Here is a 24,044-nt window from a genome sequence, read left to right as displayed (position 1 = left end):
TCTTCTGTGGCATAGGGGCAGGGCGCTGCCCTTTCTCTTGCCCTGTGCTGCTTCTAAAGATATCAGTGCTCTTCCAGGCTAGAGTGCTGTTATCTTCATAACTACAAGTGATTGTTTACAGACCAATACATGCTTAATTCTTGGCCTTAAAGAAGAGTGGGTCCCAAAAGACGACTGAATTCTACAGGAATTTTCCTTATAGCAGCAAGCTGTAAATAAGACAAAAAGAAGTCCTTCCTATACATGCTGCAACCTAAAAGTGCCATTTATCAGCAAATAATAATCTCACTTGAAATTAGTAGGATTATTCAAGTGTATGAAAACAAGGCCATTTGAGAAGAATTTAGAGTAATTAAGGTACAAAATGATGAAGGCAATTTACAAATAACTGAGGCGGAAGGGGACATGCTGTTCTGATGAGCAGTGTTTGCTTTATAGTCCTGTTGTACTCCAAAGCAGAAGACAGATTATTTTCTGAAGAAGAACTTTAAACAAGGGGAAATGACAACAAAGTACGTGGGAACATGGGACTTGGAAAAGAAAACAACAAGAATATGGTGGGAGTCAGTTGTAGTGAAGAAAGGTATATATCATCCATCTGTTCGTCTAGGTCTCTATCTGTCTGTCTGTCTGTCTGTCTATCTATCTATCTATCCATCCACAAGTATTGCAGAAAGAAAATGTGTGCTAGTGTGTACAGATCAGATAACGTTTCCATTCTGAAAAAATGTGAAGTTTTTCATAGAAAACTCCAATGCCACGTTGTTACACTATTTCTCCCTAAGGGAAATACTTTACGATGTTTGCACTAGTGCACAGTGCTTCGTGGGACATGTAGTTTGTTTTTCTATGTCAGATTGTCTTTCATGACCCTGTATCCTGTGAGACACTACATTTTTCTGTGTGAGAGAGAAGGCTGGTGCGTGGCGGCAGATACAGTTCAGCCACTGAAGATGGCCAGCCATAAGAAGGGGACAAATGGGGACACAAAGTTGGGGAGTCACTTTCCATCTGAGTTTCTTATTTTCAGGAAGTGCCTATCATCTCCTTGAAAAGTATGGCCAACCTAAGGTACTTCAAATTAAGTATGAAAAGAATGAACTGTGTTTTGAATATGCAGGCCCCGTTATCAGAAAATCCCCCCAAGAGGCTGAAAAGCATGCTTTCCAGGCACCATGCTACCAGAAGGTGAAATATGCCTAAGTAATATAAGAAAGTCTCAGAATAACACAATACTTTCCAGCGTTGATTTTAGTTCAGACTCTGCTTGGATTTTATTAAGTTCCTGAAACAAGGAGAGGCATTTTCCAGGAAACAGAACTAGCAGGTTTTGCACCAGGTTTCATATTTCTCCAAGTTGAAACTCATTTGCTGTGTTCTTTCCTGCTTCTTCATATATTGGGAAAGTGATGGCAATGAGTTCTTTCTCCAGCATTTCCATTTGAGTTGTAATGTCTGACACAGTGTTTTTCACATTATTCAGCTGCAGCTTCAATTTCTTGTACTCTTCTTGGAAGAATTTCTTTTCATCCTGGAGAGTGTGAAGGCTCTCTCCATCATCAGGAAGACATTTCTCCTTCAGGAAGACCTGGAGAATCTGGTATAAATCCTGGAGAGCCTGAAGGATTTCATTATCGTCCTCTGTGCTTGGGGCAGTCTTGGTGTCATTCTGGGTTGGCGTGGTGCTCTCCTCTTTGGCATCATGCTCCTCCTGGGAGGTTGGGTCAAGGCTACCTTCTCCCACAGCTGTGGTACATTCAGTGGCCTTCTGAACTGTGCTGTCACCTTTGTTCTCTTCATGGACTGTGATGGCCTGTTGATCTTTCCAAACGCTGGGAACTGTTCTATTCTGCTTATGGAAAAACTCTAAGATGCTGTTCCTTTCCCTGATCAGCTGGAGACCCTTCTTGCCTGGGCTGACCTGAAAACCTAAATGCCTCTCTGGGAAGAATGGGGACAGCTTATGATCCTTCTGGAGGCTTTGCTGGATGGTGTCACTGTAAACAAGCTGGACACCTTTGTTCTGTGACTGCAGGTATTGGAGAGCCTTGTTTTCTTCCCATAGCATCCTGTTTTCAATCCGGAGGACTTGGTTTTCCTCCCAGAGGGCTCTGTTCTCCTCCCAGATGCTCCACTCATTCTCTGACTTCTTGCTAAGGAGTCTCCTCTGGGGTGCAAATGTTGGCTGGCAGTGCACCTCATTCACCCATTTACCATCAATAAATGTAAATGTCTCATCCCTCAGTTTCATCCGTGGGAAGACACAGTCCATCTCGGGCTTTGTACACCGTGTGCTCTGGTTTGTCAGGTCAAAAGCAGACATGGTTATCTGCCAGCAAATTGAGGAAGACTGTGAAAAGACTTCTGCAGGAGGCCACTGCCCTCTGGCAAGGACTAGGTGTTACAGAAGCTGGAGATGAAGCTTGATTAGGACTGAAAGAACAAATGCACTGAATTATCATCAACATTTGAGGTCAGATTTAAACTACATTATATGACAGGAACAAATAAATCAGTTCCCGCAGCTGATCACATTGCCTTTTGACACTGAAAGGGAAAGAATACACCAGAAACACAGTTTATAGGAATAGAGAAAACTGGCACTAGTGGAGAAAGCAACACTTTGGTGGCACCACAAAGTTTGGTATAAAAACCTGGACTCTCTTTTCATCCCTTTGCCTCATTTTTACAGTCATAGAAGATCATAAGATGCAGAAAGTCGTATGAAATGAAGTTGAACTTTTTAAAACCAAATTATTTCTTTTTACCAGAGCCTGTGCAGTGTTTCAAACAGCATAAAAGTGTTGCTTTTTTTTTCTGATTAAAAAAAAGTAGACTGACTGCCAGTTTTTATCCCTCTTCCACCAAAGCCTCCCATCACCCTCCTGTCCCATGTAACATCCATATCACTGGTGAGGAGTCAGGCAGTCAGGAATTTTGCTTCTGTATCTATCCCAAGAACTTGGCAGGGGGCAAGAGCCATGGCCAAGGTCCTTGTGCTCCCCAGCTCTGCCAGGACACTGAACCCTTTGTCCTGCTTTGCCTCACAACCTCTGCCAGCTGCTGCCTCCCTGGGCTCCTCTAAGTTACTTCTGAGATCCACCACCCACAGCTCCCTCCTTCTCCCCCTTCCCAAGCTTGTCTGAAAGCTCAAAGACATATCACTACCGTTTAAAGACCAAAATCCCTACTTGAAGGAGTAATTGCAATATGGGTCTGTTTGCCGTAACACTTGATTTTATTGATATAAGATCTCTGCTTAACTTTCAGAACTGCCTTCCGCATCACCATCTGGTTTATCTCACATCAGACTTGTGTTTGCATAATGTCATTCCTCTGCTAAAAGGGATTTCCCACTGTTTGCAACTGCTTGCCAGTTTCTGAGTTTATTTTTCCCCCTTACTTTGTGTTCAGAGCACAGTGAGCAATTTCTTGCTCCCTGCCTCACACAGACCTGTCCTGTTCCCTTGGAGGATGTCCCCACCATTATCCCCAGGATGGGAAGCTGAATCACAAGGGGAACTGATCCCTAAACGTCCTGAACAGCCAGTGTCACAAGCCAATATCCACCCTCCACTGAGTTTCATGGGCAAGCAGCTAAAGCCACTTATATTTAAAGTGTTTATATGGCAAGTTTTGAGGATAAACAGTAGTATATAACATATACAGCACTGAAGGACGTTGTCCTGGGGACAATTAAACTTGACAGCATCTCTATCAGCTATTGTGCACTGCAGGGGAGAGGTCAACCCAGGCTTCAGAGAAGTTTTCCACCTCCCTTAATCATATTCCCAAACTAAAAAATCCTTCCACAGGATGGGGAGATGGGGTGGACAAGCAGGGTTGTGGGAGACCGCATGAAATCAAGCAGATCTAGGTGTTTTGGCAGCACCAAATTACATACCAGCACGTACTCACCTGCTTGTGGAGATGATGCTCTTTCCTCTCCACTGCCCTGCACAGCTGCCAGGTCTTCTCTTGGTTTTTTAGCCTAAGGTTCTGCTTCGAGTTCTGTACGGGGGAGAGGGGGCATGGTGTTGAGACAGGACAGAGGAACCCACTGTGATGCGAGCACCACGCCCAGAGCCAGCCCCCACTCCACAGGGCCAGGAGCTCCCCCTCCCCCACTCCTGCTTCCTCACAGCCTGTTTTGTTTGATTTTTCCCAGCATTGCACATTTGGGTCATTTCTCATGGAAATGACCTTTCCGATAGCTTAGCTCTCACGTCCTTTCTTGAACCCAGGCTTCCCTCTTTGATGCACATAACTGAGAGCAGTTTAGATGGATTCTCTCTCCATCACACTCTCCTAAAAGAAATTTTGTTTTTATTCTGAATTTTCAAATTAAGTCTCTTGCTGAACCAATGCTGATATGTTCAAAAACCACTTTCTTCGATGTATGCACTATGACAGCTGAAGTTATTTTTAAAGGACGGCATGGATATGAGTTTTTCTGTAACTATAAGTGAAAGAGTGGATCTCTCCATCACCCATCCCTATTAAGAAGAAAATAGAACATGCAAGGCATCCATGCATTACAAGTTTAGATATTATTTATAGCAGCTATTCCTGCTTCCATGTCTTTATGTTTGTAATAATCTCACTCTCTTTCTTATTTGCTTCATCTTTTAGATGGGGGATTATTTCTTTTTTTCCTGTCATCAGAGTTTTTGAATAATAAATACAGCAACTAATGTCTACTCCAGTGAAAATTACCAACTTGACATCAACCCCAAAGTGACTGTTATTGCTTTAGGAAGTTAAAGGCATAGTTCAGTGTTCTGCAAAGATAATAAACTTAGGTATACAATTCTCTTCTGTAACTTTTTCCTTGTTTCTATTTCATTTCAGGCAACATTAAATAAATAAATAAATAAATACGTAAATCAGAGGTTCCTATGACAGCTCCCCAGGGTTCATTCTCCTCTGTTCAAGTTCCAGGGTCCTGCAAAGAGAAGCTAGAAAATATCCCACCCCAAAAAAGTTGGCCTTCTGTCAGATGGCAATGACAAGGTGCTGCCCAGGTGCTGCAGTTCTCAGGACAAGCAGCTGAACTTCTGAATACCTGAGGCTGTGGACCATTGGCACAGACCTTAGATGAAAGTTTTAAGTTCTAAGAGCTGAAAGAAAACTGAGCTAACAGAGACAAGGGCACCATGGATTTATCAGCAGGTAACGCCTTTTTGGTCCGTAGTGATTAGGAACTAATTTAGGAGCATACCTTCACTTTTTCTTATGCAGTGTTGTCCTGAGTGTTGGATAAAGTTCTTCTGGCAAGTCATTGATTTCGTGAAAGTTGCAACTTCAAACTCAAGCATATTTGGATCAAATTTAGTGAATATCATCAGATGTGCATATACGTATGTGGAGACATACATCAGAATTGGAAAAGACAGTTGTTCACAGCAGAACTTTTCATAGCAGCTGCACTGACTTCTGAACTAGAGTGTCCTAAGGACATGGCTGTCATTCACAAGGCTGTGAAGGCAGAAATAATGTTGAGTGTGTTCCCCTCCCTGACAAGAGTCAGTAACTCCAGTTCCATAAGAAGGGATTGAACCTACTTAACAGCTGAGAGCTTTGCCCAAAGCTTCAGATTACTCTATTTCTCCATGTTAAGCTGTTCCAACTCAGTGTTAGTTGGAACGAAAGCTATGTCCCCCAACACCCTCACTCCACTCTACACCTGATCTTACTCTCCTCCTTGAAGATGATTCAATTCTGGAAAGAATCCACTGGGCAGGCCTGGATGATAGCATCCCCCTCTCCATATACACAGTATTCTCCAGTTTGGAAATTCAGCTCCATGCTGGGATGTGAGAGGCCATCAGCCAGTCTTCGGCTGGAAAAAGGAAGCAAAGGAGGGCAGAGATAGTGCTATGAAGAACCTGTGGGAAGGACCCTGAAGATCCCATCCCATCCTCCTTTCTATTAGGAATGATGACACGTACCTACAGCAAAGCTCAGCCCTTTCCTGTTTTTGCTTTTGGGCAAGTGTCTGCAGTCAAAAGAATCTGCTTTTAGTAAATGCATAATGTTATTCTCTCTTCTCTTTTAAAATGTGTTAAAAACCTAAAATTTTCCTTGATGAATCCAAAGGGATCCACTGGCACTTTCTTTACCCCAAACACATTCGTGCTTCTGAAAACTGCTTCTGCCTCTGTCTGTGTCAGCACAGGCAGCTGACCCCCCACTGACCTCCTGTTCTCCAGGGCACTGTGCCTTCATGCAAATCCACTGAGTCAGAAAAAGTTACTTGCATATGTGAGTGATCTTGAATCATCTCTTGACCTGAATAACTGGGCAGGGAGTAAAAATAGTGTTTTGTCAGCTCGCGCGGCAGTGATGTGGCTGGAGTGATATGTCAGTGTTCTGCCCAGGAGGAGCTAAGCACACTTGGTCAGCAGTGCAAGAGCAGGAAGAAAAGCCTCCAGAGCAGGTTTTCTCAGACTGATAAGGGTCTCGAGGACACCCTTCTGTCACCATCTGTTGGGAGTAACTGCCCTTCTAGGGACCACATCACAGCACTGCTACCAGCGTGCCTCAGTAGCCTTCAAACCTGCAACATTCTGCAGTCTCTGCATGTCTGTGCCAACACTAGCCAGGATGGCTAGGTCATCTGAAAGCTGGAATAAGTGTGAAAATACCTACTTTTGTTATTCTATTCTGCTGCCAATTCCTTCTGGGACATTGAGTAAGCCAGTCTGTTTCCTTACCCCCAAGCACAGAGTGAGTTTGGGATACTGACTTTTTGTTGCAAGCTGTCAAGAGAAGTTAATTCTTGTTTGTGCAGTGCTTTGAGCGTGAAGAGCACTTTGGTAAAGAAACCCTATGCATCAACCTTGTTTATCTCCATTACAGTAATACACACAATCTTTCCTGTTGAAACAAAGCATTTGATGTCTGTTAGTAAATGATATCTTACAGAGATGTGTACAGTTTTGTGTTGTTCCATCTGAGATCTCAATCCCACCTTGCCTTCTGTCTACTTCTTTCAAAAAAACATCAAAATCCTGTGCAGACTATTGGCCTGCTCTAAGCCATTGCCCCTCAATGCAATTCCTTTGTGTTCTTCTCTGTTGTACACTGATATATCACTCATGATCCTTGCCAAAAAAGTACAGTGCGATTATCGCTCTCTTATTTCTGTCTGATCAAACTATACAGAGCATTTCAAGTTGCTGAAGAAGCCCATTAGTCCTGTTTGGGTTTTTTTTTGTTGTTGTTGTTAAATAAAACATTAAAAATTAAAAGAGGAGAGATCTTAAATAGACATTAGGAGGAAATTCTTTACTCTAGAGGATGGTGAGGTGCTAGCACAGCTGCCCAGAGAAACTGTGGGTGCCCCATCCCTGGAGGTGCTCAAAGATAGGTTGGATGGAGCCCTGGGCAGGCTGAGCTATTGAGTGGCAGCCCTGGTCACAGCAAGAGATTGGAACTGAATGGTATTTAAGGTCTCTTCCAACCCAAGCCATTCTATGGTTCTATGATTCACTGTGCGAAGACAGGAGCAGACAGTGAGCAGAAACTTCAGGCACAGTGTCCTGCAAATGAGTGCAAGGTTTGGGACTGTGGGCACTTTCCCTAATGTTGAAGGCACTGTTTCCTCCAGCGTGGTGAACAGCATTGATGGACAGGACTCGCTGGGCCACAGGAGAAGCCAGCAGCTCCATTTTGATTGACAGGGAAAAAATTGAGGATTCAGGCTTATTAAGAAATTTTTAATAGTGATTTATGGGATCCTGTACATTTTAATCTAGGAAAAAAAAAAAAAAAAGTAAAATCATCTAATTAGCTAAGTGTGTAATCCTGTATATTAATTGCCCATTAGCCACTTCTTAATTATAATGGAATGCTTATCAAATAACATGTGATGGCCACGTAGTACCAATTTAAGTCATTATCAGACCAGCTCCTGCTTTAATAAGTATCTGTCTTACTGAAACATAACCATTGCATTTTATTTTAAAAGCTGTGAAGAAGAGGGAGTTAAGATCTTAAAAAATTAGTACTCCATTTGGATTTTCTAGACAATGTTCTACAAACAGTGCTACACAAACTAGTCAGTGTACTACAAACAAGTGCTGCACAATCATGAATGCCACATAAAAAATGTATTCAGATGCCAACCCAGATAATTAAAAGACAAAGCTAAGTGAATACCTACCAGGGAAGAAAGACATCTCTCATTCAGAAATACAGTCTTAGGTATTTCCTGTTTTTTGACTGTTTGACACTACAGCCTTAATGCTCAATTGACCTGTATTTGTGCATGTGCAATTTCTGACATTTTTAATTAGACAAACCAGGAAAATTTGATTAGATACAATGAAATTGTTGTCGACAGCTCACCTGCAGCACTGGCAGCATCTCCACAATTTGTGTTAAGAGGAGAGTATTTCAGCAATAGCAATAACAACAGGTTGTTATTTTAAACATCACGGTATGCCATAGGAAGATCTGCATGTCACAAGATAGTATCCATGTTCTCTGTGGGTTTCACAGATACGCATTGATGACCATGACACCTGGAGACCTCCAAAACACCGGGTTTGAATCTGTGGGATGGGCAGGGTTTTCTACTAGTTCTTCACCACATCCCAACTCCACTATTTTCTCTGCACCCATTCTTCTGCATCTTCTCCTGTCACTGATGTTCATGCCTTCTTTCTCCTTTTCCTATACAGACCATGCTAGAGATGCCACTTACAAGAAGGATGAATACATAGGATGCCCCTCTCCCTCCTATGATTCTGTATGGCCTCTTCCCTCCCTTATTAATAAGCTTTCACTGCTCTTAACTCCACATACCACCCCTTGCTGCCTCAAGCTTCTGCCCTGTCTCCCTAAAATTCACTACACTAGATAAGCACATTTCATCCTTCAAGAAAATACTTCACCTGGTATTGCACTCATGCTTCATTGGGCAAGCACTCCTCAGTACAACTCTCCTGCTCTTAACAGGCATACAGCTTTTGTTCTCCCATCTTGTTTTCCCTAAACCTCCTGGGGCACAGCAAATGTTTGGCAAGATTATTATGATCAGGCTTGACTTTCAGAAACACTAGCTACCCTGTGCATTTGTGTGGTGGTGGTTTCATCACCTAAATTCTGCAAGGAGCTCCACACCCACCTCCAAGGGCTCTCCTCCCACGACGTTTTTTGCCCATTAAAGTTGCACCCAGGCTTTGACTGGAGCTGGTGCATTTGTGCAATACAAGTATTTTGTTAACAATAATAACAGCTTGAAGGTCTTTCAAGCCTATTGCTGAAGAAAGTAGGTTTGACAAAAATATGCAGAAAGCATAGGATTTTTTTTTTTAATGGAATGTAGGATTATACCAAAACATCAAACATGGAGTGATGCTGAGGTGAGATAGTTTCAAGCTTTTTGGAAGCACAGGTTTACCCCTGTAGCGTGTACCATACTTTGATGGACCATGGCACATTTTGCTCAGAGGAACATGATTTTAACACCTGTTCATCTCGGGGTTTAAATTGCTGCTGGAGAGTTTTTTTAATGGTATGCCAGAAGAAGAGAGATTTGAGCAATAAAAGAAGAGAATAAATAGTTAGATCCCAGGTACTACTGTTCGGTACACTTAGGAACAGTTAAAATGTAATTTTAGAAATGTTATGTAACCCCTAGGAATGATTTTATGCCAGAGAAACAGCCCATTTTATCCATCTCCCTCAACTCTTAATCTGCAAAGTCTATCCTGGGGTGATTGGAGATGACAAAAGTTACCTGTTCTATAAATCCACCGTCTGTGCAAATTTGGGGTCATGGTCCATCCAAGAGCTCTGTGTTGACACTGGAAAAATAACTGCAGCCAGAACAAGTATCCAGAGTAATGCAATGAGAAAGAAATAGGTTAAACTGTTTTCATACATGTCCGGAGGATATCATTAACATTAATGTAGTCATAAAGCAGCACCTGCTGGCTCAACGCAGCAAGTCTTTGCCTAGTAACAATTAACTCTTCAAAAAATAATAGAGAAGAGTTTTCCTTCCCCCTTCTCGCCCTAAGCACAATAACTTGTTTCCTGCAAAGCTTTATTAATTATAATGTCCTCGCTTCCTTGCCTCTCTCGGATGAGCAGTCTCATCGGTGACTGACACAAGCTTCATAGCATGGTGTATCTCAGTGGGGCAAGTGTGTAGATATTGGGCTCTAGAAAATATTACACTACTTTTTATTACTATTGTTGTTCGTCACTTGGTGTTGTACTTTGCCTCATCCAGAAGGGAAAAAAAAAAGCACATATGTTACAAAGTTAATGCCCACATCTCGCTTAGGTGAAGGGAAAAATTCCCTGAAGATGTTCATATTACTGCAACGTCAATGATTCAGTGAGCAAAGTCTGAAAAAAAGGGATGGGGTGGGCTGGGATGTGTGATGAGGCAGGGAAGAGACACTGCTCACACATGGCAGCAACTTTGTCTTGCATTCACAGAATCACAGAATTGTAGGGACTGGAAGGGACCTCTAGAGATCATCAAGCCAACCCCCCTGCTAACACAGGTTTCCATTGCTGAATGTGGGCTACAGTGAGTCTACTACTGCAGCTGATGAGAAGAGCAGTGGGGTGACCCTACTTCTGGGCTGAGTGTAAGGCTCTGTCTGCACGGTTGTATGTTAAGGCTGTGCTACTAATGCTACCTTGCACATGCTCTCAGTTCCCCCCCTGTGGTTCTTTTACACCAGCTCTTCTCCAGTGCACTCAGATGATGGCAACCACCTGCTGTGCAGGTTTCCTATGGTGGCCCTGTGGAGCAGAACACAATAATGTGTATTATCCAATGGGTTCCCTTGCAAACACATAAAACTCAGATCTTTGATTTACAGAGTAAGGAATGTACCCTTGTCCATAGCTGTCTAACATAAATCTTGGGGGACAAAATGTTCTTCCAGCAGTCACTCATCTCAGACAGCAGCAGACATGTCTGAATGGTCTGAAGAGCACTGGCTGCGCAAGAATCCTCTTCTGCTTGGGAAATGGATGGTTCTTCTCTTTCCCGGTAAACAGGGGTGAGATGTCAGAAATACACTATGCTCATACATATATCTTGTATGATAATTCTTAATATTTAACCTGAGCATTGTGGTGGAAACTATAAGCCCCCAGGACATTCTCTTCAAGGTACAAATGCTTATACGGCAGCCTCCCTGTTAACTGAAACACCATTTGATGTAGTATGAACACTGAGCTTACACAGTATACTAATGCCACTCTTCCTATCTCATCAAAGTTGCTTTCTGCATAGACAGAGTATGAAAAATATGATTTACTGCTTATATTCACTAATGTCTCCTAGCTTGTCACGGACCAAGAGCTGTGGAGCTCACTACTGAATGGACAAACACCAACAGCTCTGGTTCTCATAATAGAAAGACACTAATGGGTTAATGGTTCCTATCTAAGGTCAAACTGGCAGTAGCCTGTAGCTTGTTGAAAGCTGCACAATGTATGTCTGCTTGAATGTTTATTCACAGATTTGTACTGCATAGAAAAAACAGTTGTTCTGTCTCTGCTTTCTTTCTTTTTTTATGAGACCAAGATGTCCTTCCTGAGCCATAAAATACTTTGTATTATTTGCTGCTGTGATTGTCACATCTTCTGTACCTAACAAGGCACCTGGAGACTATCCTCCTCTGTCTTGTTCAGATTTCTACCTGACACTAATAAGAAGCAAGCAGCCCGATGCCGCCTTGCTGAGGCAGAAAGGGGCACTCCTGTGACCTGGGAAGCCTCATCTGAAATGACTGAACCAAAGCCTGTCACCAGCTCGCAGACAGGGTGCATGTCATCAGCCTGTATCTCCTCACCTTGCACCCCAATGCTGATTAATTTCTACAAGCCTCATCCCAAGAACGGATGAATGACAGAAAGAAAGATATTTCTGAAGCTGTCAGGCCAATTTTTTTTTGCAGCGCGTCTTTATCTTCTTTGCCTGATTGATCAAAGATGCTGTTATCTGCTTCACTTTACAGCCTCGTTGACTAGGCTTACCCTTGCCAACCCCAAGCCTTCAGCAATCATAAAACTGACTAAAACCAAAGTCAGTTCAAAAAATGAAAAAGTGGGGTATTTTTTATTTGACATCTAGATTCCAGATCATTTTAGAAGTCAAATTTCCCTCATACCCCAGGGAGACAGAAGGCTATTTTCTCTCTTTTCTTTCTCTATTGCAAGAACGCCGTTCAGGCAACTGAACTTGCATGATGAGGAGGGATTGTGCCAACAATGCAGGTTGCACTGGAAGTACCAAGAGAGAGTGGGGAATTAACACCTTCTCTGCCAAATGAAGGGTCTCTGCTTTATCAAGGTTTCTTTTACTGTATGATTTTCCTCCCAGAATATGCTTTCTTGTTATATAGACACTGAAGGATCACACTAGCTACTTCATGCAGCTCTGCCTCAGAAGAATGAACCAGATGAAGGACTAAGCCAACCATCAGCCCATCCCACCATGCCCACTCACCATGTCCCTCAGTGCCACATCTACATCGTCCTTGAACACCTCCAGGGATGGTGACTCCACCACCTCCCTGGGCAGCCTGTGCCACTCTTTAGCACTCTTTCTGAGAATAAATTTTTCCTAATATACAACCTTAATCTCCCCTGATGCATCATAAGTCCATTATCTCTCATCACTGTTACCTGGGAAAGGAGTCTGACCCCTACCTCACCACAACCTCCTTTCAGGTCATTGTAGTGAGAAACAAGATCCCCCATGAGCGTCCAACTTCTCGAGATTGAACAATCCCAGTTCCCTCAGCCAATCCCCATAAGGCTCGTGATCCAGACCCCTCATAGCTTTGTTGCCCTTCTCTGGACAAACTCCAGGGCCTCAATGTCTTTCTCATAGGGAGAGGCCCAAAACTGAACACACTACTTGAGCTGCAGCCTCACCAGTGCAGAGTACAGAGGGAATGTTCATATCAAGGGAAATTGTCTCTTTCTGTGGGATACCTTTTTTTCTAAACAACTGAACTACTAAAAAACTCATTAAGTTAAAAGATAGATGTGGTAATAAGAATTGAACTGAAATCTAGTATAACTATGAAGATTATTGAAAATATCCTTGTTTTGAATGTCTTGTCACTTGCATATACATACAAAATGAATGAAAGAGATAGCTTTTCTTCATTACACAGATATCTTCTTGTAGTGTGACTGAGGAACCACAGGTATAAGATCACACGTCACTGGGCAGAGTGCTTGTGATAATCATTTTCATGGGGAAAAATAAGCACTTGCAGGATCATATATTTGATGTCGTAACTTCTGCTAATGCTCACATCAATCAGGTTGTCAAAGCTGTTTACAGCCCATGCTGGGATATTTCCAGCTTTTGACATGTTATGTCAAGGAGAACCAGAATCCTTGAAACATAATTTTGTCACTCTCAGTCTCTAACTTACTGCTTTCTCTCCCTCCGCCAAGTAAACTCTTTATATCATTTTCATCTGTTTCAGAGTCCCACAGCCACTAGCTCACTAGTAATGTCAAAATCACATTATTCCTCTTCTGACAGACTGCCCAGGGTTTCCCATAAAACTAACAAGGACTAGCATTTCCAGTATTTTGATGGGCTACAACATCCTTCTAACCCAAGTTGCTCTGTACTTCTTTGCACATTATATCAAGAATATACCATACTTTTTTTTTCATTTAACACTTCTATATCTGGCCAGTCATCATTTACTCATTATGATTTATGTTTCTCATGGGTTTTGGCCAAAGTTTTGGTCTAGCCTAAGATATAGTAGTCCAGGAGGAGGGTGTGAGAAGGAGAAAGGGTGAAGGATCCATAAGTCTGGAATTATAAATGACCCCTTCCTCTGTATTTTTGCCCAGAATAAAATAATGGCAAAATCCAAAGATTTATCTCCACGCATACCATTACCATGTAACAGGGTCTCTGAAGCCAGGTATTTTAGCCTACAAAGACATGGCACTCATTAACTGTCTAAGTACCAGCATAGAAAACTTCTAGGAGCACCTGCTGAGAAGAGACAAGCCCAGATGTACTTTACAGCACCACCAAATGAGGTTAACTCTGCCTGATGGAATGGTCATAGGAGAACTGGCAGCAATCCCATGAAAAATGGATAGGTACTGAATGGAATGAAATCCATTCAAAGGGCAAAATAACTCAGAAACAGGCAGAGGAGAGGAGGAAGATGCAGGTGGGGATGAAGGGGGTCAAAAGCAGTCCAAAAATAGTGCAGATAGCTGAAGCAGAAAGAGCAGATCAGTACTACTCTGGGATCTTGGTCATAAACTTTAATGACTTGTTATCTTTATGAAGCTTTCAATAACATAGAAAGAAGGGTCAGTTTCCCCTTACTTTATATATTTACTGTTGGACACTTTCTATCTTTCTCTGTTTTAGTCTAAACAATATATCTAGTGCAAATGTAACCATAAAGCAGACTGTTAGCAAGAACAGAGGTGTGTGCCTACTGGAAACAGCCCAGCTTTCCCAAGGCCATTCCTCATAAGCCCCATCTGAGGACACCAAGCCTGATGGGAAGCCAAAGACAAGGATAGCAAAGGGACAGCGTGACCCAGGGATTTGCTGGGATGTGTGCCTGAGTGCAGCAAGATCTGAAGCCTTTGATCTGTTGACAAATACTGTCTGCCTCCATGGAGCCCAGTGCCAGGACCAGAAACCATGGGCACAAACTGGAGCACAGGAGGTTCCCTCTGAACACCAGGAGCCCTTCTGTGCTGTGCAGTGATGGAGCACTGGCACAGGCTGCCCAGAGGCTGTGGGGTCTCCTCCTTGGGGGTCTCCCAGAACTGCCTGGATGTGGCCCTGGGCACCCTGCTCTGGGTGTCCCTGCTGGGGCAGGGGATGGAGCAGAGGGACCTCTGCTGACCTCAGCTGTGCTTTGAAATGCTGGATTATAAAATATCCTGATACGTTTGCGTGAAGTGCCAAGAGAAAACCATCAGGAAAACACCCAAAGTTTAGTTTTGGGAAAAGTTGATATAAAGCCCTCCAAATATTGCTCCAAACAGGTTTTTCCATGGATTTAACAGGGGAAAAAAAAAAATCTGAAAATTCCAATAAGCCTATTTTAAGTCACATTAGCAATATGTGATACTTCATCATTCTTTACACTATATCAGCTGCAGACTTTTCCTTTCCCAGAATCTACTAATAGCGTATCTTATAATTAGGTATCTGTCCTTCGCAATCAGCACTACAGCTTTCTGTTCAGGAGAAAAATTATAGGGCAGGAGAAAGAACCACTCAAGAGCATAGGAAAGAGCTGTCACTAGTGTAGTGAGGCTGGCTAATGGTTTCACAAACATCATTAGGAGAGAACAGTTCCTTACTTTCATGATGTAGCAGGCTAATAAATACATTCCTGTTCATTTATTTGTCTGATTGAACCTGGCTCAGGTTTAGGGTTCACACTCATTTGCTCAGCCTGCAGTAGTTAAATCATGCATTTCTTCTGATTTCTTCCTCCTTCATAAGCATGAGCTATTGGTCTGAACAACTGCCCATGGTCTCTTTGTGCTCATTAACATTGGTCAGGATTGGCTTTTGAAGTCTGATATGGCAATTAGACCCAGAAAGGTGTGCAGGAGAGTTGCTGCCCGGCTTTCTACACTAATATTTTGCCCTACTTCAGGAGTGAGAATCACACCAGTGAATGCACAGTGTGCCATTTTTGATCTTTGATTTGCAGTAGTGGGTGGGCAGGAGCCAGTCCGTGATTCGGATGTCTTGGAAAGATTTGACTCATAGAGTCATAGAATCATTAAGATTGGAAAAGATCACTAAGATCACCTAGTCCAACTAACAACCCATCCCACCTTGCCCACTGATCATGCCCCTCAGTGACACATCTGCACAGTTCTTGAACACCTCCAGGGACGGTGACTCCACCACATCCCTGGGCAGCCTGTGCTAAATGCCTCAACACTCTCACTCTTTCTGAGAATGAATTTTTCCCAGTATCCTGGCACAGTGGGACAGTAGCATTAGGAGAACACTTCACATTGAAATGTTGGCCCACTGGAGTCACAATGAAATCAGAAGAGTCGGGGATTTTACATTCAAAGGCAGACACGTTTTGCCAGTTTTATTAAAGCTATTACGAGAAAAAGAACAAAAATTAATCCAGTTAGACTGCTTCCAGCAAAGCAAAATACTGCTCTTCACTGCACTGTGAGTCCATAACCACCCTATGAACCGTTTTCACTTTTGTGGCTGGAAAAACAAATGTCCCCACCAAACTTCAGTTGACTGCATTTCTTAATGGCTTTCACTCCAGTGCAGCACCTCACTCTTCACTCCAGCGAAACTGCCTCCAGAGAAAGGAAGGGCAGTTTGCAGAGATAATCTTCTGCCCAGATGATTATGCAATAGTCTTTTCATCTCTGAGGTTTCCAAAGCCAAGAGGGTTATTCTTGGGGCCACACATATTCAAATTTATGCTAAATCAAAAAGGTTGCCTGCCGCAAAGCTTGACTGGATTTGGATGAAGAATGCTGCTTTCTGAAGTCTGCTACAGTGCTCTTTCTTTTTTCCAGCACCTAATCATGATGGTGAGAATGTAAATCATGAAAATGACCAGGGGACCATGAGGAAGACTGATGAATGAGCACTGCAGAAACTCCAGCTTCAATCTACCTCGAGGTAACCACTGGGGAAGGTCCTTCTGCATGGTGGTTTTCTACTGCCTCACACATCCAGCCCTGAGTGAGAAACGAAATATGCCACATTTGCTTCTGTTTTGCCTGTGACCTATCCCATTAACTGTAAAATAATGCCTGCTAAGTGTCTTTACTTAAGGGGTTTCTTATGTTTTTTTTTTTTATCATTCACTTATAAATTGTGCTCTTAATAATTGGATGTAAGACAAAATTCTCAGAAGCACCAAAGTGAGGTCTGTGAGTGCATGGGAATTCTGTCCTCTCGATATTTATGTTTAGCATTTAAATACTTCATGCAAAAATAATGACTTCGACTCCCGAGGCCTTTCCTCACTTATCTCAAAAATTGTTCATACACATGCTCCGGGATCGCTATGCAGATTTAAAAAGGAGATTAAGTTGTATGTGTAGTAAATCCAGCTTTTATATTAAACAGGTAAGGACTAGCAGAGGTTCTTTGGATTAAAAATAGGTCCGTGTTTGCTGAGCAGACTAAGGCTCATTCCCCTGGCTACTGTGTCACGCAGAATGACTTTTTCCTTGTTGCTCTAGGCACATAGAAAAACCTCCATAGAATGATGGAATTACTAAGGTTGTAAAAGACCACTAAAATCATCTAGTCCAACCACCTGCCCACCTCACCATGCCCACTAGTCATGTCCCTCAGTGCCACATCTACATATTTCTTGAACATCTCCAGGGACAGTGACTCTACCACCTCCCTGGGCAGCCTGTGCCACTGCCTCACCACTCTTCTGGACAAGAAATTTTTCTTAATATCCAACTTCCTTCTTACTCATTTTAGCTTCTTAGACCTCACGTAAAGGTCAAACCCACTGACATTTCAGCATGGTTTTTACTACTGTTCTACCAAAGAGGAAGATCAAGCTGCAATATTGAGCCGAAGGACATGTCAAGCTTTGTAGGCAGCCTGTTTTCATGATCACTGACCTTGTCACATTTTGTTTTGTTTCATCTGTTGCCATTTGCTCCCCATAAGACAAAACTGGCTGGAAAGGACAAAACACAGAGACCACACAGTTCCTGACATTACCTGCGCACCTGCAGCAAGCCCTCCCTTGCAATGTGGTTTCCCTTTCACAAACACTCTGAATGAAATGAAGAAACAGCTTTTGCCTGAGTCATTGACCTTTGTGGGGATGTCAGACCCTTTCAGCTCAAACACTCAGCTGCCAGAAGGATAAGCAACCTTATTTCACCTTTGGGTGAAGGGAAAAGACATAAGCCCTATCAAGCCAGAGAGCCTTTTGGAGGATGGCATGATAGGATGCCATGCAGTCACTCAATGCCTCAACACCAGCAGGGATGAAGATAATATTGAATTTGGGACAGTGGGGACAGCTTATGGCAGAGAGGACTCAGGGTACAATGTATATCAACAGGATCTGAGAGAAAAAAAACAGTGAGGAAGTCCTCGGATGGAGACCTTCCACCATGACTTCAACAGATGGATCCAAGGGTAGTATGTCTGGGCTGTCCTCATGGAGAAACACATAACAAGTTTGTTGTTGATGATCAACATACTGCTTTCAGAAAACCTCTGCAGTCCAACCTTCACGATGTAGTCTCACATGTCCTCCACCAAGGCAAGACCCTGCATTGGTATCAGGATCCCTCAGCCTTGTGGAAACATCTGGGACAGACTGCAAGCCAATGGGAACCACCCTCTCCTTGCCTGCTGAGATGCGCTGGGTGGCAAAGGAGTGGTGACCAACAAGGAGAAGGCACTGTTGCTAAGGTCCCAGGAACCATGATGGAATGGGGGGACAATGGGACAAGAGGAAGGAGCCTACAAATTCTTGGGCCAGCAGTGGCCAGGAAGGTGTCCTGGTCATCTCACCATCACCAGGTCTCTGCCTGCCCTTGTTGGCCTGGGGTAGGGTGGTCTCCTTTTCTGCTCTCCTGGATACTCCTGCCCAGAAAGGTAAAGCTGTCTTCCATGTTTTTACTGGGAAGAATCTTCATGGGTTGGCCAGACATGACTGTCAGATGTTGCTTTACAGTTTCTTCCATGTTTCCTTGCAGATTCCATTTTTGTCACTCTTCTTCCATTTTCCCTTTTTGCCTAGGTGATGAAAACCAAATCCCTGCACACAGATACAAGTGAATGATGGGAGAGGGGAAGATATGCAGAGCTGACCTCTCCCTTCACCCCTACCCCTCCCAGAATCAGAGCTGAAATGTAGGATTAATTATGTACTACAACATACCTCAAAAGCAAACAAGCAAATAAAAAAGTAATCAACTGCCTTCCTCCCAAATGTGGTCGTGGTGAGAGCTGAAGCCAGGTGATACCCTGGGGCTGGCAGACCCTACAAATGATTCACGGGGACAGCACATCTTTACAGGGGACTTCATTTCACAGCACCTCCCAGCAGTTTGCAGGCTGCTTAGGGCAGTGGGTAGTTTTTAGGATTTTAGGATTAATTATGCATCGTTTGGCACCTGTAAGAAATGTCACTGTGATCTCTCCTAAAACATTTGGCTTCTGCTGAGGGCAGGGCAAGAGGCAGCAGTGCTCAGATTGAAGCAGGAGGGACTTTGACAAAACCACTACCAGCAGAAGACCTTGTGGATGAGAGGATCAGGTCAAGCACAAAACATTTGTACCTGCAACATACTGCAGTGCTAGAAATCAAAGCTGCAGATAGCAATAAACTCAGCTCCACATTACCTGGAGCCCATCACTGCAAATCTCCCACAGTACTGCTGGACAAATCCTCTCTCTTATAGAGCAGCTTTATTTGCAGAGCAGCTTTATTGAGGGATTTCTGCACAGTCAGTCAATCAGCCTCACTTCATCTGGCTTCTTGTGTCCCTTGTGACACAGACCCCAGAATAACACTAATGACCACGATTTACAACGTGAGCTGTTACATTTTACTATGCTGTGTAATTGCTATCCTGCTAAAGAAGGAGGCTCACTGAAGAATATTCATGAACTACGTTGTGTGTCCCGTCCCAAGGATGTACAGGGTGCCATAGGTACAAAGGCTGCTCTACCAGAGCTCGCCCAAGATTTTTCTATGTGACTTGTGTCTTCAACATTGCGAGATGGTGTTAGTTTAAGAGATGGTTTTTTTGCACAAAAACAACTGTAAAGCAGAACTTGGAGTTCTTGTCTGGACACAACTGCAGTGGTAAAAATGCGTGAAGCATTCTGTCCTTTTTTAATGGGCTTGTTCCATAATTAAAGCCTATGAGTGCTTTAACATATATATATCTTTTAAACACGTACATATATCGTACAAGGAAAGTAGAAAGATTTCCTGATAAGATTTCTTCTACAAACGCAAACACCATGAAATAGTAAAAGAAAGCAAAGGCTGACCAAGCTTGTATTTACCCAGTATTCTCTCCAGACCCACTGCAGAGTGGAAATCCCCCTACCATGCTGTGTATGAAAGCCTCTCTAGCCTTGTGTACACAGCAGTCCTTTTGGGATATGTGCTGGAAGTTTACAATTGGAATTAATTTATTTGACATTTCTCAGTACTGAGTGAAGTTTAATCCTCATTTGATGTCATTCACTTCTGTACCTTCTGCTGCTGACCAGCGAGCTACAGCAATACAAATAATACAGTTTCCTCTTGGATGATCATTCATAGAATCATTGAGTGATTTGGGTTGGAAGGAACATTTAAGATCATCTAGTTCCAACCCCCGATATGCAGGGACACCTCCCTCTACACCAGGTTGCTCAAAGCCCCGTCCAGCCTGGCCTTGAATGCTTCTCCAGGGAGAGGGGATTGATCTTGTAGGGAAGACATCATCTCTAACCACGTGTTTGCAGAGCCTGGCCAGGGGTGCTGGGTCATATCAACAAAAGCTTTGGACAGTGTTCTCCTAGTCCTTGTACCCAATGCAAGGAAAAACTCAATTCAAGGACCATGGTCATAGGGCTGTGGTTGAGGTGGGGCACAAAAGCAAGAACAAATACAATTTGAGGGCAACTGTGCCAGCAAAGCAATTCAGCTTCTATTAACAGGAACAAAATTATCCCTTTCCCTTTGTCTTCTGATGAATTGGAGGAAATTGCTTCCCAAGCCCTTAGCCTTCCAGCTACTTCAGCTGTGTTTTGTTTTTCCAAGATTCAAATATTCTGACTAGCATATTATTACGAGAACAGAAGAGCTATAGAGAAAGTGAAGCTTCGCAGAGGAAATTAGCCTATAAACAAGGCTTTAAATTCACTTGCTTTTTATGGAGAGCTCTGACGTCATGGACAGATAGGGCTTTGGAAGAGATGTGTTACTGTGCTGCAGATGTATTTGTGAACATTTAGTGGACAATCTCCTGTGGCACTGTAATGGGCAGCTTACAGTAATCTAGTAGATTTTAAGCATGTAATTCTGATGTGACTGATTTCACTATTTAATATTGGTCCCATGAATTCTGACCTAACAAAAGCAAGATCCCTCTTCTTTGTGTGATTGTATTTAGTGAGACTGGGAAAACATTTATTTGCATTTTGCAAAAAAGACGGAGCTTTGTAAAGAAAGCACGTATCAGGTCAAGTGAAAAATTTGATGGTTTAATATCAAAATCCTAGAATAGCTCATGATGCATAGAGAGAGGCCAAGTTCCAAAGCAGAGATCTTTAAATTTGGCACTTTCAAAACGTGGCATGTCATCCTTCTAATTTGCCATGGGCTTTTTGTTTCGAACATTTCGTTTGATGAAAGCAAGCACGCACGAACACAAAAAAACAACCCTCTTTAGAATTCAGTAAAATGCCTCATTTGATCCTCTTCAGTTTCCTGGAAAAGTTCAACACGAACATTCAAGTGCTGCATTTCTTCTGATGGTGGTGAAACTGCTGATCTGTTAGTTGTGCAGCTTTGATGAGCCAAGTTCAAGGAGAGGGTCTTCTAGAAACTACTGTGAATTATACTGCTCATCAGGAACATCCCCATGAGAGTGAGAGCTCTGCCTGCTAGTTACAATATGAGCACAGAGACCAAGAGGATCTGCCCTGAAGGCTTTACTCCTCTAGATATAAGATTATCAAAGAATTAGCTGTATAGCTTTAGGTAGAGCAACACAGGGTGAACAAGCCCATTTGAAGTAAGCAACTCCCCACCACTGGAAGAGGAGTTCTTTTTGGGGTTGGATATTTGGAAAAATATCTTCTCAGAAAGAACAATGATGCATAGAAATGCTTATAAATTGCAGAAATGACAGACCTTTCCAGGAAAGCTAGTTCTCTAGGGAGTTAAAAATCAATATAATTGGACAGTATGATAATGAGATATCTTCTGTTCCAACAATGAAGGATGTAGTGTTTGGCTGCTGCTGATAAATCTAGGTGCTTTAAAATCTAGAGGTAGACACCTAGCCTAGTTCAAACAGTACTGAAAGAAAAATCTTTTGGATCTTCCTGGGTCTTTGATACTGCTTTTCAGATATCCTGAATCAGAAGAAAAAATCAGAAGAAAATTTCCAGATAACTGATGAAAACTGTCCTGAGAGAGGGATAAGAGGAAAATCAGAGACAGACCTGGGTGTGAACCATCAGACTGTTAAGGAAGATAGCTTTTGTCTGATCAGTTTAGTGATTTCTTCCAATGAGATATATAAGCTCAATTGATAAATGAAAAAGTATTGAGACCCTATATAAGTGCCTCTCTAGCACTTGACTTGATTCTGTTAAGCTCTTTTATAAAGAAATTAAGATAGGTCAGCCTTGTGGATAGACACCTACTAACCATCAAGTTTCAATCTTTAGTATGCAAAGATCATGTCACAACAGTAATACCATAAAATCACAGAATGTTTTGAGTTGGTAGAGACCCTCAAAGACCATCTAGTCCAACCCCCTCCCATGAACAAGGACATCTTTCATTTAATCAGATTGCTCAAAGCCCTGTCGAACCCAACTTTGAACACTTCCAGTGATGCAGCCACACCTTTTCTGGGCAACCTATTCCTGCGCCTCAGCATCCTCACTGTGAAAAATTTCTTCACAAACCAGAGCTGATTGACCCCACCTGGTCACAGTGGATGATGCTGTACCATTTTTCTAGGCATTTCTCTAATCTCTTCTTAGAAGTTTCCAATAATGCAGACTCAACAGCCTTCCTAGACAAGTAGCCTTCCATGTGGTGATGTCCTTTGAAAGGCAAATGCAGAAGACCAGAGTGAGTGATCTTCACCAGGTGCCAATGCAGTAGCCCTCCAGAGCTTCCAAGGCCCTGGCATAATTCCCACTAGAGAGGGCCAAGCAAGAGGCGAGAAGCAGGCCTGATTGAACCATAGAATCATGGAATGGTCTGGGTTGAAAAGGACCACAGTGATCATTTTTAACCTCTCTGCTATGTGTAGGGTCGCCAACCACCAGACCAGGCTGCCCAGAGCCACCTCCAGCCTGGCTTGAATGCCTCCAGGGATGGAGCATCCACAACCTCCTTGGGCAACCTGTTCCAGTGCGTCACCACCCTCAGTGAAAAACTTCTTCCTAATATCCAACCTAAACCTTCCCAGTCTCAGTGTAAAACCATTCCCCCTTGTCCTGTCACTATCCACTCTCATAAATAGTAATTCCCCCTCCTGTTAATACACTCCCTTCAAATATTGGGAGGTCCCCAAATATTGAATAGTCCCCTCTGTGTGTGCTGCCAGAGACCACTCTACCCAAGTGGACAGAGAGAGCTGCGTAGTCTGGAGATAATCCAGACGAGTGGCCCAAAGCTGACATCCAGTTGTGGGCCTGCCTCTGTAAAACAGATGTAAACAGCTGTCTTGGTCTGCAGTCATTCATAGCAGAGGGCCACCACGCCCAATGGGAACTGGAAGGAAGGGTTGGGCTAGGGACAGGAGGGGAGCTTGCAAAACATGAGTGCTGCCACGCTAACCTTATTATTCCCTCCTTTCTCTTTTGACATTAAACAGGCCAAGTGGATGAAAGGAAGATGCAGACACAATTAACCTGATATTGCAAACAACAGGGCGAGTCACTTTTTATAACTAGTTTATGTCTCAGACACACAACTGTACAGAATAATGCAATAACAAAAATCGTGCAGTTATTTACCCTGGATTCATTCACTGCGTGTCTTCTGAGAGCTGCTTTTGTTTGTCTTCATTTAATTGGCATGGTCAGATGGTCACCAGCAAGACCAATTAAGCAGATTCAATAGATTCTACTGTATATTTTTGTTGTGTTTTTCTTTTTATTCACCAACGTGTAGCATAAAATGTCTAAAATAATTTGTCTGAGAGCTGGTAATGAATATAAAACGTGCTCTATTCCAGCCTGCATACGGTGAGTTTCAGCCATGCAGCACTTTACAGTCAAAGCAAACTGGGTTAATAATGAAATCACTGATGCAGTCTTC

The 24,044-nt window shown here is 42.9% G+C and overlaps 1 protein-coding gene across 1 annotated transcript; it reads right to left on the bottom strand.

The window, feature by feature from the left end:
• Window positions 1–396: 396 nt before the first annotated feature.
• Window positions 397–4,074, bottom strand: CBY2 (chibby family member 2). Its single transcript, XM_010728825.4, has 2 exons — window positions 3,919–4,074; window positions 397–2,433 (listed from the first exon to the last, which is right to left on the bottom strand). Exon 2 carries the CDS (start codon window positions 2,321–2,323, stop codon window positions 1,343–1,345), a length of 981 nt encoding a protein of 326 aa, XP_010727127.1. The 5' UTR covers window positions 2,324–2,433; window positions 3,919–4,074; the 3' UTR covers window positions 397–1,342.
• Between the last annotated feature and the right edge of the window lie 19,970 nt (window positions 4,075–24,044).

The sequence above is a fragment of the Meleagris gallopavo genome, chromosome 1 (genome assembly GCF_905368555.1).
Source record: "Meleagris gallopavo chromosome 1, MGAL_WU_HG_1.1, whole genome shotgun sequence".
Lineage (NCBI taxonomy): Eukaryota > Metazoa > Chordata > Aves > Galliformes > Phasianidae > Meleagris > Meleagris gallopavo.
This window is presented reverse-complemented; position numbering and strand designations above follow the sequence as displayed.

Coding starts and splice junctions, on each gene's coding strand:
- CBY2 (XM_010728825.4), bottom strand. CDS start 2,323: ATGTCTGCTTTTGACCTGACAAACCAGAGCACACGGTGTACAAAGCCC.